Source organism: Mesoplodon mirus (genome assembly GCF_964341445.2).
Source record: "Mesoplodon mirus genome assembly, chromosome: 6".
Taxonomy (NCBI): domain Eukaryota; kingdom Metazoa; phylum Chordata; class Mammalia; order Artiodactyla; family Ziphiidae; genus Mesoplodon; species Mesoplodon mirus.
The window spans coordinates 87,067,094-87,086,183 of NC_138982.1; the positions used below are offsets into that span (position 1 = coordinate 87,067,094).

General features: G+C 41.4%; 1 protein-coding gene across 3 annotated transcripts in view; it reads left to right on the plus strand.

Annotated features, from left to right (window-relative positions):
- Positions 1-16,661, plus strand: part of CCDC191 (coiled-coil domain containing 191) — a 104,852-nt gene extending 88,191 nt beyond the window's left edge. For 2 of the 3 annotated variants that reach the window (XM_082625038.1, XM_082625039.1), the window contains 3 exons: positions 3,675-3,827; positions 4,369-4,514; positions 15,467-16,661. In XM_082625038.1, coding sequence (XP_082481164.1) covers positions 3,675-3,827; positions 4,369-4,514; positions 15,467-15,611 — 444 coding nt within the window. In that variant the 3' untranslated portion in view covers positions 15,612-16,661. Of the gene's footprint in view, positions 1-3,674; positions 3,828-4,368; positions 4,515-5,683; positions 5,984-15,466 lie in introns of those variants that run through there. The other variant, XM_082625040.1, reaches the window with a different exon arrangement.
- Positions 16,662-19,090: the final 2,429 nt, after the last annotated feature.

Consider the following 19,090-nt stretch of genomic DNA (forward strand, 5'->3'; position numbering starts at 1 on the left):
AGATCTCTCCACAGCCTCTTTCTGGCTCCAGCTGTTATTCAGGGCAAGCTTTCACCTGGCAAATGTCTGAGATACAAAGGCCAAACCCAATTATGTAAACCCATATGAAACCTTGGCTTGTATCATGTCCACTAACATTCCATTGGCCACAGCAAGTCATAGGGTCAAACTCACGGTCACTGAGAGGAGAAAGAGGCTCCATTTACTCCATTGGGAGACAGGATGAAATCACATGCAAGTGTGTGGGTGTCTGATCCTATTATCTGGAATAGTCATCCACTCTACCACACAGGGATAAATGAAATCAAATACCACTGAAATTCAAATTTATCCAGTGCACAGAACACGGCATTTATCTAAATGATCAAAAGCTCTAAACAGATAAAATGTTATCTTTAGAATACTATTTCAAAATAAGGTCAGTAATGCCTACCAGTTATGACCACTCTTATTTACACATTTGGCCAAGTTAATACTGAAAAGTAAGGCTAATCTTCTTGGTTATGAAAACCAGGACTAAAGATGAACAATAATGCTCTGGTATCATAAGAATCCCACTACATTCAGTAATGCTGCAGGTTGTACCTTTGTGAACCTGACTTAGGCTACTCTTTTTCCTCCCCTAGCCAGTCTATTCACCCTTCATTCTCTTTGTTCTCTTCCTATTTTCACACTTTCTTTTCTTCTTTATGTCTTCCCTAAATGCCCTCCCCACTGTTTTTCTGTCTCTGATTTTTTGTCCTCTGCCTCCTAACTGGTGGTTCTGGAACCACTGAGTATCTCAAACCAGCTAAGGAGGCCAATTTGTGGTGGTCAGGCCTGAGGGCATGAGGATGCCTCCTCTTGGAGGCCTTGACCCATCTGTGCCCCAAGCATTGCTGTTTTCCTGATAATGATATGGGAGGGCTGAGCCTTAGTTTTCTGAGTGAATGAGTCTGGAAATGAAATCTGAATGGAAGTTTGCTTCTTGCAATATACTACAACAAACATTAGTCATATCAGATAGTTTGTTATCCAATTGAGCGCTCCTAGTTTTGTTTTATTCTCTCTGGCTTTTGTCTGTTTCTTTGTTTTTAATTATTAATACACAAAGAAAAAGCAGATAGGAAGTAGAAAAACTCACTCTTAAATTCCTATCAGCTCTTGTTTTTTGGTCCCTGTTTTTGACCAAGTAAAATCAGGAAAGGTATAAAATTTAGAAACAAAATAATCTATGGGTGAATAATCAAATTAAATTTTTAAAAATTTACTTATAAGAATATAAAAAGAAACAGGAGTTTGAGTTCAAAATGACAGTTATAGGCCTTAAATATAGAAAAACCTAATTAAAATAAAAACAGGAGAACACAGATCTGAATCCAGCATTTCCAAATTTTCCTATTCATAAAACCATCTGGAGAGCTTATAAAAATGCAAGTTCCTGTTCCCACCTCCAAGTGTTCTCAGTAGGTCTGGGTTGTTGGCCAGGGGGCTGGGGGCGGTGTGTCAGGGAATCTGCATTTTTAAAAAGTAGCCCAGGGACTTCCCTGTGGTCCCAGTGGTTAAGACTCTGTGCTTTCAATGCAGGGGGTGTAGGTTCGACCCCTGGTTGGGGAACTAGGATCCCACATGCCACGTGGTGTGGCCAAAAAATAATAATAAAAAAAAAAACAGTAGAATAAAAGACTATAATATTAAAAAAAAAAAAAAAAAGTAGCCCAGGAGATTCTGATCCAAGTAGTCTGAGCACCACATTTTGAGAATCACCTCTCTAGTTCGTAACAAGTGTGTTAGTTTCCTATGCTGTTATAACAAATTACCACAAACACAGTGGCTTAAAACACAAATTTATTATCTTAAATATCTGGAGGTCAGAAGTCCAAAATCAGACTTGCTGGGCTAAAGTCAAAGTGTCAGCAAGACAACTGCCTTCTGGAGTTTCCCAGGAGAGAAACTGTTTCCTTTTTCAGCTTCTGATGGCTGCCTGCCATTGCCCATAGCCCCTTCCTCAATTCACTCTAATCTCTTACATTCACGTCACATCTCATATTGATGCTGATCCTCCTGCCTCCCTCTTACAAGAATTTTGTGATTACATTTAGGGCTCTCCCATATAATCCAGGATCATCTCCCCATTTTAAGATCCTTCACTTAATCACATCTGCAAAATCCCTTTTACCATGTAAGGTAACATATACAGGTTCCAGGGATTAGTTTGTGGCCATCCCTGAGGGCCACTATTCAGCCTACCACACAAGATAATAGAATTTTAGAATATTAGTAATCCTCTCCTTCTCTTTCAATTTGTAAATAAGGGGACTGAGTCTTAGAAAGGAAAACTGACTTGCTTAAGGTCACACAGCACATTGGTTACAAAGCTAGAATGGAGCTCAGCGACCCCTTCCTCCAAAAATCCTGCCCAGTTCAGGCATGTCTTTTGTGCTGTGTAGGAATCAGAGGTATATGCAGATACCAACCACCACCTGAAAGTTTAAAAAAAAAAAAAAAAAAAAAAAAAAATGAAGTAAGTTAAGTTAGAAAAAAAAAAGAAAGAAGTAAAAGGAAAAGTTCTGGAGGACAGTAAGAGGAAGCAGTATCTTCTTCATCCATCAGAGCTGACATCCAGGAAGGGATAGAAAAAATTAAGAAAGAAAAAGGGTCCAGTTAAACAGTTTCTGGCTTCTTTATAACGTTTTTGGTTTTTTTCAGAAGAGTTATTTAGCATTTTCCCTTAAACTCACATGTGCTATATTTCATTGGTTCCAATAACAGTTTTCAGAATTTTTAAGGGATCTTCTGATTATCTTTCTTTTTCCTCCCTCGTTCTCTGTGTTCTCCTAGAAGATGGAGAGCAGAGAGGGTAGGAGGTGGTGTGTTTCTGGCTCCCCTTGCCTTTTGGCTCCCAAGTGTCACAGAGACCTCCTGTGATGGTCATTTTGGCCAGTATGTGTGACTGCCAAGGGACTCACTTAGATCAGTCACATTCACAGTGCTCAGTGGTGAGACAAGACTGAGAAAAAGGCCTAATGGGGAGGACTAAGAGAGAAGGGCTTTTCCCTCTGCCTCTTAAGAGAATGTAACAGTTACTTTTAAAAAAAATCTATAAAGTCTGAGTTGTATGTTTATTTTGGTAGAATGATACTCTGAGCCCTTTAAGTTGGTAAGATATTAAATTATTCATCATGCTATTTTTCTACCAAATGGTTTGTGGTTTATTGATAATGTCTAAATTTCAGTGCTAGTGACAGCTCATTCTACAAAACTAATTGAAAGTATTGGCATTTCCTCAATTAGACAGTGGTTAAGCACATAATAAAGAGAGGTTTGTTATGCAGTTGCTGCCCAAGCTCCAGGAGAAGGAACCAAGAATGTTGCCACCCATGCACTTTAAAACTCAGTGCAAGCGACAGAATGGTTTTAGAGGTTGTTTGTTCCATTTCCTGAATAACCAGCCGGTCATTGTGGTCTTCAGGGAGTCAGCATTGAAAGGCTATGCATGATGTGAATCTAAAGTCCCCATGTAATACAGTCAGTAGTCAAAGCTTTTAGGATATAGGTGAATGTCCGTAAGATTATTCTCTCTAGTAACTGCCTGTATGTGGTTTACAGCATCACTTGCCAAGGTGATGTGTATTTCCTTAAATGATTTAACATATAAGGAATAATTTCCTTTTCTCATTTAAAAAACTGTCCAGGTGGCCAAAGGACATCACTCTTTGGCCCTACAGAGGAAATGCCTGCTGACCTGGTTCCAGTGGAGTCAGGAAAGCCTGGCTAGGAAGATGGCCAAAGCTGATCAATTTTATTCCCAAGTATTACTTAGGAGGGTCATCCGGAGCTGGCTACAGGTAAGTCCCCAATGAAGGGAGTGTTAAATACACGTCTCTGCCCAACCCTATGTAAGAAAATTAGGTGCACTCCAGATGTCAACAGTCATTATGTTTTTTTCAAGAACAATATAGAAGAGGCAATTCAATTCACTGCTTTGAAATGAATTTGAAAATGTCAAATCAATGTTTTGTTAGTATAAAATCTTAAGCACGTTTCTTTTCACATAGAGAGTATCCCTATAAACTGTAATGTGTCATTACATCAGCTTTTGTTTTTATACTAATTTCTTCTTTCTTGTCCCATAATTGCTCAAGTGGTTTTACTAGAAACCTACACCCTCAGTCTTATAACTGTTTCTGTCCCTCTGATTCCATTTATTATCTTTTAATACCTTACAGAGGATATGGCCTCGGCTGCCACATCATTCTTTCTCCTTATGCCTCCAGTGTCCTTTGTTTTGTGTCTGGTTCGATTCTTTCCCTTTTGTACTGTTTATTTGCTTGAATTCTTTGTCTATGATGTTATTTGTCTCACTTTTTTCCCTGTTCTCATCCCCAGTACCTGACTGACCTCGAGGAAGAAGTACAAACACTGTGTGTACATTTTCTTCAGAAGAAGATTTTCAGGGCCTGGTATAACACGGTCAGGGAGGCCAGGATCGATTCCCAGAACAAGCACAAGGTTGCAGTGGAGCACAGTGACAGGTGAGGTTTTCATCTCTACAAAAATTCACTCACTGATTTCACAATTGCTCTGCAATAGATTCTATGCCTGGGATGTATCTGAAAAGATAAGGTGGAGGCTAGGAGAGCTGGGCACTCGGGGTGGGAGTCCCAGCTCGCCCCCCAACTGCATGGGTGAAGACAAGAGAGTAACCCCCTTGAACTCCAGGGTCCCCATCTTTAAAATGAGGAAGGGGAGGTGGATGCCTGCCCTCCCTTCCTCACAGGACTGGCAAGAGAATAAAGTGAACTGTGCATGTAGCTGATTCACTTTGCTCTACAGCAGAAACTAACACCACGTTGTAAAGCAGCTATACTCCAATAAAAATTTTTTTTAAAAAGTGAATTTTGAAATACATGAAACACACCTAAATAGAGGTACTGTGTTCTTTGTCATAGTTTTTTCTTTAAGTTTAATTTTTTTTAAACATTATTTATTGTGAAATATAACACAAATATAGGTGAGTGCTTAAATCCTATAAATACAGCTTAATGAACTATAAAGTGGACACCCCTATCACCACTCCTGAGGTTGAGAAGTAGGACACTGCTGGCCCCCAGAAGTCCCCACAGGCTCCTCCCCATCAAAAGTCCCACCTTTTCCTCCTGAAGGTAAACTACTCTCCTGACCTTTATGATATACATTTCCTTGCACTTCTTTTTATTTATACCTCCTAAGTATGCATCCTTCAAGACTTGGAACTTTATATAAGTAGAATCATACTATATGTCATATTAATATTTATAATACAGTGATGACATTTAATTCAGTGTCTTTGGGGAATAAGGTATTCCATATAAGTATGCTTTTTCTTTGTTTTATAACTGAAGCATTTTGGATAAAAATGTTCTAAATTTCATTATGCCCTTCCCTTGGAGAGAACGGTCTGTCCTTTTTTGGTGATTTAATGTCATTCCTTAGGAGCACCAGTTAATGTGGTGGGCATAAGCCTCCAGGTTCTGAGGTGCGAAGACTACTGTGAAGTTGTAGAAGTGTCCCTTTTCTCACTACATCAGTTCACTTTTGGTTGCTTTGTTTTCATTTGTGTGTATGTGTGTGCGTGTCTGGTTTTTTATAAAAGTGTTTCTATCTTGTTGCCCGTAGGGTGCCCACCTCCAGCAAACCCTGCTCATCCTTGTTTAATTTACAGGTACTAAAATCTGTGGGCAGAAAAAACATAAGCAAGTTGATTCTAATTTTGTCTAAAATAAATAGGCAATGAATGAGGGTATTCAGAGGACTTGCCTTTGAAGAAATGCTCGCATTTGAACCTCCCTATTCCTCTTTTATAAAATGAGAATAACCGCAGAACCTGTCTTACAGCGTTGTTGTGAGGACTAAACAAGGTAACATAGGACCTCAGTTAATGTACTGCTTGGCCCAAAATAATAGCTATTGTTTTGTTTATTGTCATTGTTAATGCATTACTATTAAACACCCTTTTAGTCCGCCTTTGTTTTCTGTTTCTCAGCTGCCAAAAACAGACCGAGAGACTCACTGGGACAGCTGCCTTATGTGACACAGGGCAGTAAGAGGGCTTTCACACATGCCATCTCATCTGATGGATGAGTATAGGCCAGAGGGGAGGGGGCAGACGTCAGGATTCTCATTGTCAAGCAAAGAAACTAAAGCTACGCTCAGGTCAATGAACTGCCCAAATAACAGATGGTGGAGCCACTCAGGTCGATGAATTGCCCAAATAACAAGTGGTGGAGCCTGGACTCCAAATCAGGTTTTCTGGCTCCAAATCATCCTCTTCTTGCTAAGTCAGTCTTCTTCCCCATTTTTCTAATTCAATCTCATTTGTAAACTAAAACACAATAGTAAGATAGTGGTCCTATTTAGGGTTTGAAGTTAGTTAGAAAATCAGTATGTGAATCCATGCATTCAGCAAGAAGTAAATTCTCAGCCAGAGTCCACTTGATGTAAGAGCACTGCTGTGACTTCATGTCTTCCCACTCTGCCCCTTGTTCACCATGGTCCAGCCCCACTGGCCTCCCCCACTGTTCCTCAGACAGACAGACAACGCTCACATCTGTGTCACGGCTCTCACGTGACCCAGATCTCACCAGTCAGGTTTCCACTCAGATGCACGCCACCTGCCTCCATTCCCATCTATCCAATAACCTGCCCTATTTTCTTCACAGCACGTAAGACTCTCTGAAATTGTCATTTACTGTTTACATGTTTATCGTCTCTCCCCATCACATCTTGTGCACAACTGTATTCTCAGCATGACAGAGCCTAGTACATGGGTGTATGATAGATATTTGGTACACAAATGGATGCACTTTATGGCAGGAGTGACACTAATGGATCTTTTAAAAGGAACGTTAACACTTAAAAATTGATATTCAGAGTTCTTAATTTTATTTGAACAAAAGAATATTGTATAGAAAAGCTGTGGTGAGAAACTGCAGGACCACTGAAAAGATGATTCCTAGTAAGACCATGAGGTTTGATTCTGCATATCTATATCACTTCTATGTGTATATAATTTGTAATTGGATGTAGATTTATAATTTTACAAATCTGGTATTTTTTATATACATGGCAGGACTAAGAGATGTCTCCAGACCCAAGTCTCTCATTGTCAGCAGTTATTGTGTAGTTCTGCAATTAGAGCTCAGCTATGCACTTGGCCAGTTCTTCTCAGCCGAACTAGTACTTCTTATATGTCTGGTATTGCCTTGATACTGTAGTTCTTAACCACTTTGGAATCATAGACCCCTGTGAGGTAGTAATGAAGCTCGCAGACCTGCTCTCCAGAAAATGCACATATGCACATCACATACAACTTCACACAAAATGTCAAGGAGTTGGTAGACCTCAGGTGAATAGATGTAGGTAGGTAGATAGATGTAGATAGGTAGGTAGGTAGGTAGAGACTATAAATAAGCACCAAACCAGTGACTGTGCCCATGTGCTTTAGGAGTTCAGAGGAAGGACGATGAACGCAGGCACGAAGATGATCTCGGAAGAGTCCCCCGGGGCAGAGCACTTCAGCCAGGACGGAACAGTCGGAGCTGAACTGCAGAAGTCAGGAAATGGGAGCGTAGCCAGAGGACAGCCGTGAACAGCACGTGAGGGTGGGAGACAGGGGCAAGGACTGGGAGTGGGTCATACAGCCGAGTACAGGAAGCTATAAATGGTGGACTGGATGGATGAAAGGAGAAAGCAAATCAAGCAGCTCCACTCCTTGAAGCCTTTTAAAACTGAACAGTAATACCTCCACCAACAAAAAAATCAACACTATCAGAAGCATCAACCAACCATCAGCCATAAAACTAATGGGGACTGAAATGCCTTCTAGGGGGGCTTCATTAGAAGGTCATGAAGCCAGAATAAATCCCATCTATGCCTCTACTTGTGAAAATATAAACTTAGCTATTCTTGCCTCTGCCTTTACTCAAGACATGCCCTCTTCTAGGAATGCCTTTTCTTTGCCTAGGAGGGATCAAGATGGTGGAGTTAGGGGGACATGGAGCTCACCTCTCCCCACAAGCGCATCAAAAATACGTCTACGGGCTTCCCTGGTGGCGCAGTGGTTGAGAGTCCGCCTGCCAATGCAGGGGACACGGGTTCGTGCCCCATTCCGGGAGGATCCCATATGCCACGGAGCGGCTGGGCCCGTGAGCCATGGCCGCTGAGCCTGCGCGTCCGGAGCCTGTGCTCTGCAACGGGAGAGGCCACAACAGTGGGAGGCCCGCGTACCGCAAAAAAAAAAAAAAAAAAGTCTACGTGTGGAACAATTCTCACAGAAAACTAACTAGAAACTGGCAGAAGAACTCTGTACAGCCAAAGCTGCAAGAAAGATCTCCACTTAACTGGGTAGGGCAGAAAAAAGGCATCAGATTGGGACCTGTGTCCCTGGGAGGGATCTGAAAGGAAGAGAAGGTCCACACGGGCAGACCCTTGCCCTGGGGAGTGAGCAGGCTGAGCCACCGTCTGAGTGTTCAGTCCTGGGGCCCTGAACATAGGAGACAAGCCCCTTTGGCTGCTGGAAGAACTGCTGGGACAGACAGAAGAGCTGCAGAAGCCTAACGCGACTCACAAGGAGTGCACACACATTGGCTGGCAACGGCCGGGGCAGAGAGAGCCTTGCACCGGTGGCTCCTGCCTCACCAGACTCCCTAACCCAAACGGGGCGAACACCCCTGCTCTGTTCACTCCACACCACAGTCTGGTGAGATCAGGGTCAACCGGGCCATGGGAAAAGACTCAGTCTAGCTACACAGAGACAGCCCCGGGGGGGCTGGGTTGTGATCTAGGTGGGGTGGCAGCAGCCACTGTCAGCGGCCACTCGGGCAGCACCCCAGGAGCAGGCAATGGTTCATCCCCCGGCTGAGCAAACACTCCCCGCCCCCATCCACACTGCAGCTTGGCACAGGATCTGGGGCAGACAGGCCCAGGGAGAAGGCTCGACCTAGCTGCTCAGAGACAGCCCTGGGGGACTGGGCTGTGATCCAGGTGGGGCACCGGCGACCACTGTCAGAGCTCGCTTCAGTGGCACCACAGGAGCACCCGGCCCCGCCCACTCCACAGCACAGCTCGATGCTGGGTCTGGGGGAGACTGGTCCTGTAAGAAGGCTGCCACAGAGGCAGCCCAGATCTCAGGCGGCAGCACAGCCACCTCAATCCCTGCAGCCACAGTGCCCTGACCCCCAGTCCCAGCCTAGCAAATGCCCTGGCCCCGCCCACTCCACACCACAGCCTTGCACTCGATCTGGGACAAACACAGCAGGGGAAGAGATGTGACCCTGGGCCGCGTCTGAGCAGAGCTGACGTCATCTACTTAGGCGGCACACTGGTGCTCTGTAAGTGCACGAGCCCCAGTTCCTTCGGCAATCCCCGCCTTTGGGGCGGAGCATGCACTCAAGGGTAATGGAGCCTGATCAAGCCTGACCCTCAGGGCTTCTGCTGCAACAGCTGGGAACCTGACAGGGTGGTGACTGCCACTGAGCAGAGAGGAAGTCCTGCCTCACACTCTGCACAGGATTTAGATCCCCCACCACCAACCACACCCCCATCAGAGTGACAACGGCCAGTACACCCTGAGGGCAAACATGGCTGGTGTCCATATCAAAACCAGCCCTCACACCAAAAACACTGGACATACACAGTCTACACAGGGATGCTCTCACACAGAAACACTCCTTCAAGACCAAAATAGAGAACTGTTTCTCCTAAATTCATGAAGACAGAGAACTACTCCCAATTAAAAAGAACAGCAGACAGAAAGACAAATGAAAAACAAAAGCAACATACGAGATCTATGGGATAATATAAAGTGTGTCAACCTATGCATAATAGGGGTTCCAGAAAGTGAAGAGAGAGAGAAAGGGATCAAAAATGTATCTGAAGAAATTATGGCTGAAAACTTCCCAAACCTACAGAAGGAAACAGATATTCAGGTACAGGAAGCACAAAAGTTCCCAAACGAGATAAACCCAAATAGACCCACATTAAGATATATCATAATTATTGGGTGGACCTAGGGACAGGATAGGAATAAAGACGTAGAGAATGGAGTTGAGGACATGGGGAGGGAGAGGGGGAAGGGTAAGCTGGGACAAAGTGAGAGAGTGGCATGGACATATATACACTATCTAACGTAAAATAGATATCTAGTGGGAAGCAGCCGCATAGCACAAGGAGATCAGTTCAGTGCTTTGTGTCCACCTAGAGGGGTGGGATAGGGAGGGTGGGAGGGAGACGCAAGAGGGAGGAGATATGGGGCTATATGTATATCTATAGCTGATTCACTTTGTTATACAGCAGAAACTAACACACCATTGTAAAGCAATTATACTCCAACAAAGATGTTAAAAAATAATAATAATAGTTATTAGGCAGGCCAAAAAGTGCCTTCAGTTTTTTAAGTAAAAATAAAAGACTCATTTTTCATTTTCACCCAGAACTTTATTGAACAACATATTCACCCTTTTGTTCCACTACCTTCTACATTTTTCAGGCAACTTCATAATTCCATCTTCCCCAAACTTTTTTATCTTTTTTGAGCAAAGAACTGTTCTAGGTGCCTTTTACAGTCTTCCAGGGAATTGAAATTTTTTCCATTAAGAGAATTTTGTAAAGACTGAAATAAATGGAAATCTGAAGGTGCAATGTCTGCTGAATACGGCAGATGAATCAGAACTTCCCAGCCGAGCTGTAACAGTTTTTGCCAGGTCATCAAAGAAACATGTGGTCTTGCGTTATCCTGATGGAAGATTATGCATTTTCTTTTGACTTATTCTGGATGCTTTTTGTTGAGTGCTGCTTTCAGTTGGTCTGATTGGGAGCAGAACTAGTTGGAATTAATCGTTTGGTTTTCCAGAAGGAGCTCATAATAGAGGACTCCCTTCCAATCCCACCATATACACAACATCACCTTCTCTGGATGAAAGCCAGCTTTTGGTGTGGTTGGTGGCGGTTCATTTCACGTTGTTGTACAGTATCCACTTTTCATCACCCGTCAAAATTTGTTTTAAAAACGGAACATTTTCATTACATTTCAGTAGAGAATATCATGTGGAAACGTGCTCAGGAAGGTTTTTTTCACTTAACTTACGTGGAATCCAAACATCAAAGCAATGAATGTAACCAAGCTGGGGCAAATGATTTTCAACACTTGATTTGGATATTTTGAGTATGTCAGCTCTCTCCCGCGTGGTATAGCGTTGATTGTTCTCAATTATTGTTTTGATTTGATTGCTATCAACTTCAACTGGTCTGCCCAACCGTGGAGCAACATCCAGCGAGAAGTCTCCAGCACGAAACCTCGCAAACCACTTTTGACACGTTCGACCAGTCACAACACCTTCGCCATACACTGCACAAATCTTTTTGTGCATTTCAGTTGCTTTTTTACCTTTCTTGAAATAATAAAGCATAAAATGCAAAAATGTTGTTTTTCTTCCATCTTCAATATTAAAATGGCTACATAAAAATTCACCAATTTTGATGGCTTTTTTTAAATGCATGCTGATATGACAGCTGTCACATGCAATCTAACAAAATTGTTTCCAATGAAGTTAAAGACAAATAAGTGCTACTAGAGCCATCTTATGGAAAAAACCAAACGAACCTATTGGCCCACCCACTAAAATGGCAAAAGTTAAAGAGAGGATTCTAAAGACAGCAAGAGAAAAACAAAGAGATGTTTACAAGGGAACCCTCATAAAGCTATCAGCTGATTTCTCTGCAGAAACTCTGTAGGCCAGAAGGAAGTGGCATGATATATTCAACGTTCTGAAAGGGAAAAACCTGCAACCTAGGATGCTCTATCCAGCAGGATTATCATTTAGAATAGAAGAAGAGATAAAGAATTTCTCAAACAGGCAAAAACTAAAAGAATTCAGCAATACCAAACCTAACCTAAAAGAAATGTTGAAGGGTCTTCCTTAAATGGAAAGAAGAATCCATTGGAAAGGGAAAATCCCAATAGGAAGAGCAAATATACAGTTAAGGACTGAAGATCACTCAAATAAGCCAGTACATAATTAAAAAATAATGAAAAAGTTATAAGAGATTATAACTACAGTAAACAATAAAAGGATAAGCATGAAGATGTAAAGTAGGACATCGAAATCACAAAATGTGGGGTAGGAGAGTATAAAAATGTAGATATCTTTTAGAATGTGTTTGAACTTGAATGACCGTCAGTTTAAAGCAAGTAGACGTATTTATGGGTCAACATACTTTAACTCCATGTTAACCACAAATAAAAAACATACAATAGATTCACAAAAACCAAAAAGAAAGGAATCAAGCACATACTACAAAAGAAAATCATCAAACTACAAAAGTAAAAGCAAGAAGAAGAAATGAACAAAGAAGAACTACAAAAACAATTGGAAAACAAGGATTAAAATGGCAATAAGTACATACATATCAATAATTAATTTAAATGCTCCGATCGAAAGACATAGAGTGGCAGACTGGATAAAAAACCAAGAACTTGCAATATGCTGCCTAAAAAGAAACTCACTTCAGGGCAAAAGACACAGACTGAAAGTAAGGGCAGCAAATGGAAACAACAAGAAAGTGGGGGTAGCAATACTCATATCAGACAAAATAGAGAATTTGGATTCATTCCAGGGTCACAAGGATAGTTCAGCATATGCAAATCAATCAATGTGATACACCACATTAACAAAAGGAATGACAAACCACATGATCATCTCAATAGATGCAGAAAAAGCATTTAACAAAATTCAACATCCATTCGTGATAGAAACTCTCACCAAAGTGGGTATAGAGGGAACATATCTCAACACAATAAAGGCCACTTATGACAAATCCACAGCCAATACAATACTCAATAGTGAAAAGCTGAAAGCCTTCCCACTAAATTCAGGAACAAGACAAGGATGCTCACTCTCACTACTTCTATTCAACACAGTATTGGAAGTCCTAGCCACAGCAATCAGACAAAAATAAATAAAAGGTATCCACATTGGAGGGGAAGAGGTAAAAGTGTCACTATTTGCAGATGACATGATACTCTATATAGAGAACCCTAAGTCTCCACACAAAACTATTAGAACTAATAAGTGAATTCAGCAAGGTAGCAGGATACAAAATTAATATACAGAAGTCTGTTGCATTTCTTTACACTAATAATGAAATACGAGAAAGTTTAAAAACTATCCCATTTAAAATCACATCAAGGGACTTCCCTGGTGGTCCAGTGGTAAAGAATCCGCTTTCCAATGAAGGGGACGTGGGTTCGATCCCTGGTCGGGAAATTAAGATCCCACATGCTGAGGGGCAGCTAAGCCCATACACCACAACTACTGAGCCCACATGCTGCAAACTACAGAGCCCACGCACTCTGGAACCCGCGTCCACAACTACAGAGCCCGTGTGCTCTGGAGCCCGCACGCCACAACTAGAGAGAAGACTGTGTGCCACAGCGAAAGATCCTGCATGCCGAAACTAAGACCCAGTGCGGCCAGAAAAGACCCAACGCAGCTAAAAAAGACCCAATGCAGCCAAAAAATAATAATAAAAATAAATAAATAAAATCGCATCAAAAAAATAAAATATGTAGGAACAAACTTATCCAAGGAGGTGAAAGACCTACATGCTGAAAAGTACAAAACATTGATAAAGGAAACTGAAGATGACTCAAGGAAATGGAAAGCTATCCTGTGCTCTTGGATCGAAAGAATTAACATTGTTAAAATGGCCACACTATCCAAAGCAATCTACAGATTTAATGCAACCCCTATTAAAATACCCATGACATTTTTTACAGAAGTAGAATAATCCTAAAATTTATATGGAACCACAGAAGACCCAGAATTGCCAAAGCAATTTTGAGAAAAATGAACAAAGCTGGAGGTATAACCCTTCCAGACTTCAGACAATACTACAAAGCTACACTAATCAAAACAATGTAGTATTGACACAAAAAAACAGACTTACAGATCAATGGAACACAATGGAGAGCTCAGAAACAAACCCATGCACCTATAGTCAATTAATCTACAACAAAGGAGGCAAGAATATACAATGGAGAAAAGACAGTCTCTTCAACAAATGGTGTTGGGAAAGCTGGACAGCTACATGTAAATCAATAAAATTAGAACATTCCCTCACACCGTATACAAAAGTAAACTCAAAATGGTTTAAAGACCTAAATGTAAGATATGACACCATGAAACCTCCTAGAAGATAACACAGGCAAAACATTCTTTGACATAAATCGTAGCAAAGTTTTTTTAGATCAGTTTCCCAAGGCAAAAGAAATAAAAGCAAAAATTAACCAATGGGAACTAATCAAACTTAAAAGCTTTTGCACAGCAAGGGAAACCATCAACAAAACAAAAAGACAACGGACAGGATGGGAGAAAATATTTGAAAATGATGTGACCGACAAGGGGATAATATCCAAAACAACCAGCTCATGCAACTCAATATAGAAAAAACAAAACAACCCAATCCAAAAAAGGGCAGAAGACCTAAACAGACGTTTTTCCAAAGAAGACATACAGATGCCCAACAGGCACATGAAGAGATGCTCAACATTGCTAATTATTAGAGAAATGCAAATCAAAGCTACAAGATGTCACCTCACACTAGTCAGAATGACTATTATGAAAAAGTCTACAAATAATAAATGCTGGTGAGGGTGTGGAAAAAAGAGAACCGTTGTACACTGTTGGTGGGAATGTAAATTGGTGCATCCACTATGGAGAACAGTATGGAGGTTCCTTATGAAACTAAAAATACAGCTACCATATAATCCTGCAATCCCACTCCAGAAAAAAATGAAAATTCTAATTCAAAAAGATACATACATCCCAATGTTCATAGCAGCAATGTTCGTATTTTACAACTGCCAAGACATGGAAGCAACCCAAATGCCCATCAGCAGACAACTGGCTTAATACTTTTTTCCTCAACTAAAATTCAAGACCGTTGTTGGAGGTGAGGTTACCAATGGGCTTTTTAAACAATTCACGTCCAAGCACCAGGACCTTGATGCTAATAACTGTGGCACGTGCTGCACGTGCTTTCCCAGCATCTCTACCTCAAGGACTTTGGCCGCTGGAGCCTTTATTCCACTAGCCCTGCCTCACACACAAGGTGCAGGCTGTGGTCAGACCCCCTGAGGAGTACACCTCATGGCCTGCACTCAGAGGCACCAGGTGCTCTGCTCAGATGTCACCTTCTCACAGAGGGTGACCTGTGATGGAAGACCACCTGATGGAAGAGAAAAATAACCCATTAGTCACTTCCATCCTCTTTTGTTGCTTCATTTTCTTTGCAACATTCTTACTGTCTGAATCCCAATTGTGATTTCCATACCTTTCATAGAACATTTTATTCACATAAGGATTACTTTTGTAAAGTTTGCAATTCAGTTAGATGGAAAGTCAACTTTTCCGTCGTATTTCACTTTTTTTCCTTTTTATTCTTAAAGGAGGATTCTCTGGATCACATTTCAGACATGGAAGAAGTTTGCAAAATTTACGAAAGAGGAAAGAGGAAAAGAAGAAAGGCGAGAGCAGCTCCGTAGGAAGGTAGCTGAAATTCTTCCAGACTTCCAGATGCTCACACCGCTGTGACTCAGGTGTACAGCAATCAGATGCTCGGCCCGTGGGTAAGGAGTCCTTGGTGTGCCAGTGGCCACGGCCCAGTGCAGTGCTTGCAATGGGAAACTCCATCAGTCCGTGTGTGTGTGTGTGATCTCCACCCACCCACATACGTGCGCATATATCTGGTTTATGTTCCGTCACGTACTTCTTGGATCAAAGAAATTATTTCGTGCATTTGTATTTCCTTCTTTGATTTCTCCAAGGTTGCTAATCAGTCCACTAACACATTTATCACAGCAGGATCATCCAAAGGAACAGTCTAGAGCTCTGCTGTTCAAATGTACCCTATGTATTTTTAGGATTATAAACTTTAAAAAGGACAAGTGTTTGCTTGCCTGAGACTGTGGAGAAAAATATGTCCTTATAGCTTAATGTGAATTGTTGACAAATCTAACTTTAATTAAATAGAAATTAAAAGTAGTGAGCACTTAGAAAAGGAGGGCCAGTCGTCTGGTACCTTAGCATCAGCAACAGGCATCCTGCCAGACCCTGTCCTTTTTGCCCACCTGATGGAAAACCGTGGATCAAAAGGCATCCTAGACAGCTGCTGCAAAGGGTAGCAGTGTATCCTGATTTCAGAGAAACTGGAGCACCAGAGATACTTCTCCTCAGTGCACTTTGCTAAGCACGAAGGGAAGTCCAAAAGGTAAAGGCTCTATCAAAGGCAGTCCAGCAATTTGTTCAAGTGTCTGCTTGTGCTCCCAACTGCAACTTCTACGTAACACACTCGATCAGTCTTCCAGTCCTCAGCTCAGTTTGCTCTATGTATCAAGGTACTTATCTTAAATTCAAAGAATGTTTTAATGTTTAAGATGCTAAAGGATATAAAGACTGACAAGACACTCCTGTGAATTGTCTGAGAGAGTTGCCTGCTAGAAAAAAAAGTTTTCATTACAAAATACATGCTCATTACAACAAATTCAGGCAGTAAATGCACACAGTAAAACGAGACAGTCCCTTGCAGCCCTGAGGTAACTACTATTACTTGATAAGTTGCAACTTTGAGTTGGTAAAATAAAACTCTGTGTGTTGTTCAATAAATTCTGTTATTGTCTCTTACTTCCTAGAAGGGATATCTAGCTACACCACCTGCAAAATCACATATCCTTTTTCTATAGAAAATGTATTATGATTTACTCAGATATGACAAACAATGTCCCTGTTCCCACTCATCTTTTCCTTTAATATGATTATAAAGTCATCATCTAAAAACTCTTTTTAAGACTAATGGCCACTAAAGAAATGCGACTAAAAGTAAGTCATAGTTAACCTCTTCCCATCTAAATCACTATCTGTCTTTACTTATCAGTAGCACAGTTATAGAATATTGGCTGGTATTAGCCCCCAGAAATAAAAATCAATTTTATTTTAATGCCAAGCCAGTAGATAAGGAAGGGTGACTACCTCAAGTAAACCTGCCAGGGGCCTAAATAAATCCCATAAAGCTTAAGTTTTCTCTCTTAAGCTTTATTTTAGTTTGATTTCACCTCAAGCGGCAATTAGAGATTGAGTCTTCAGCAGCCCATATTCTCATTGGGCCAGCGAGGACTTTTTAATCTACTTATAGAACCTTCTAAAGAGACACTGGGAAATAACTTAGAAAATGACCTCCTTAGTAAGTGACTTAGTAAATGACCTAACGTTTCTTACTGCACTCTCTTAAAGATATGATTTAAAGTGTTACTGCTGACAAAATGCCCAAATAAGCAGTATCCCTGGCCTACAAAACTGGAAAAGTAATCACAAGGAAAAGAACAGTTTAGGGCTAGGGACGGTTTAAGTCCACAGGATGGGGACATCTAGGTAGCCAAAGAGGCAGCCCAGGTCTAATGCAGGCTTTTCTTAAAGCAAAAGAGTTCAGGAGACACGCCAAGAAACAACAACGATTTTCCTTAAAGAAAGCACTTTATTTTCCATTTAAACAACTTGGTCACAGTACGTTATTTTACATAAATGGCAGTAATTTTTAAAATCTCCACTTAAAAGGCCTTGTGTCTGAGTCTGAGGTGATAAGAGGATATGAATACAAGTATAAAAACAGTGCAAAACGTTTAGCCCGCAGCGTCCAGCGTTGGCTTCACAAGTCCCCTTTTAACGTTGCTGAATCAGTTACGTTAAATTTAGTATTAAATAAATTTTCCTGGGTTTCCTCTAGTCTAACATCAGATCCAGAAACGTAATCAGATGAAAAGGCTCAGAGGCCCCAACAACTCCAACCGGCAAATCACCTAGACCACAGGATCGCGACAAGCTGAGCTCTGTAACACGGCATCTTGTCAGTGGCGCCATGTGAAGAAATAGAGGATTTTAGTTGCATCGATAACTAGAATAGACTAGCTCTGCTTTTAAAGGTTTGCTTTTAAAGTATGAGTTTTCTAGAAGCTAGAGGTGCCCTCGGGAAGGCCAGCTAGGAACGTCACAAGCCCATCTCGGAAACCTCTAAGTCACAACCTCTAAGGGATGTGTCTCCACTAAACCATTCAGTCTTTGGCCTGCTGCTGATTCCTACAGTGAAACCCCTAGTGCCAACTGAAGTGGGGATAACTGTCCATTAGAAACAGGATTAACTGTAGCTGATTTTGCAAAAAGTTTATATTAATCACAACAAACCTCCACAAGAACAAACCGAATTTTATTCAGCGATCAGTTAAGCACAGCTCTCGTTCTCCCCCTGCATCACCTTGGCAATGTTTAATACAGAGTGGCATACTTGTCAAGCTGCTGATGAGAAAACCGGATTCCAAACAGGTGCCTCAAGCAAAGGTCTCTATCATCCATTGCTTGTTTGAGGAACTGCTCCTTTTTAAAATGCAGGGTACCGAAATAGAGCTAAAAATGCAGTCATATAAACCTGCTTACCGGGACGCTTAAACCTCACAAAACATTAATTTCTAAACATCCTGGTTAAAACTGTGCTTCTAGATGTCATATTTTTGCTTATATTAGTTGCATTTTATAATAAAAAGCTGATGTCCTACCCAAAGGAAACAAGTCTATTAAGCAGATGGTCACTATTACAGAGAACCTTACCAGCATTGTGTTTTCTGGCAGTGGAAGATTCTATTATAGAAAATTTTCTCTTGCTAAAAATTTTAGAAGTACCAAGGACTATTGCATAAGAGAAAGTTTGTAGCAGTCTTTCTGCTAGGCAGATGGTACAGTGGAAGACAACATTTACTTCATTCACCAAAGGAGACCACCAGTACTTGGAGAGCAAAGATTCACAGGATCCTAAAAACAGACACGCAGGTGGCTGACGTGAGAGGAGCAGCCCAGCGTCCCCAAAACACACTTCAGCCTTGATTCAGCAGCATCAGAGGAGCCTACCAAAGGGCTGCTGTCAGTGGACAGTTCACCTTAGGTGTGCCCAGCTATAATCACAAAGTACTCTTTGGGTAGCGTAAGAAACATTTCTAAATACTGAAGGATTTTCTCCCTTCGTGCAATCC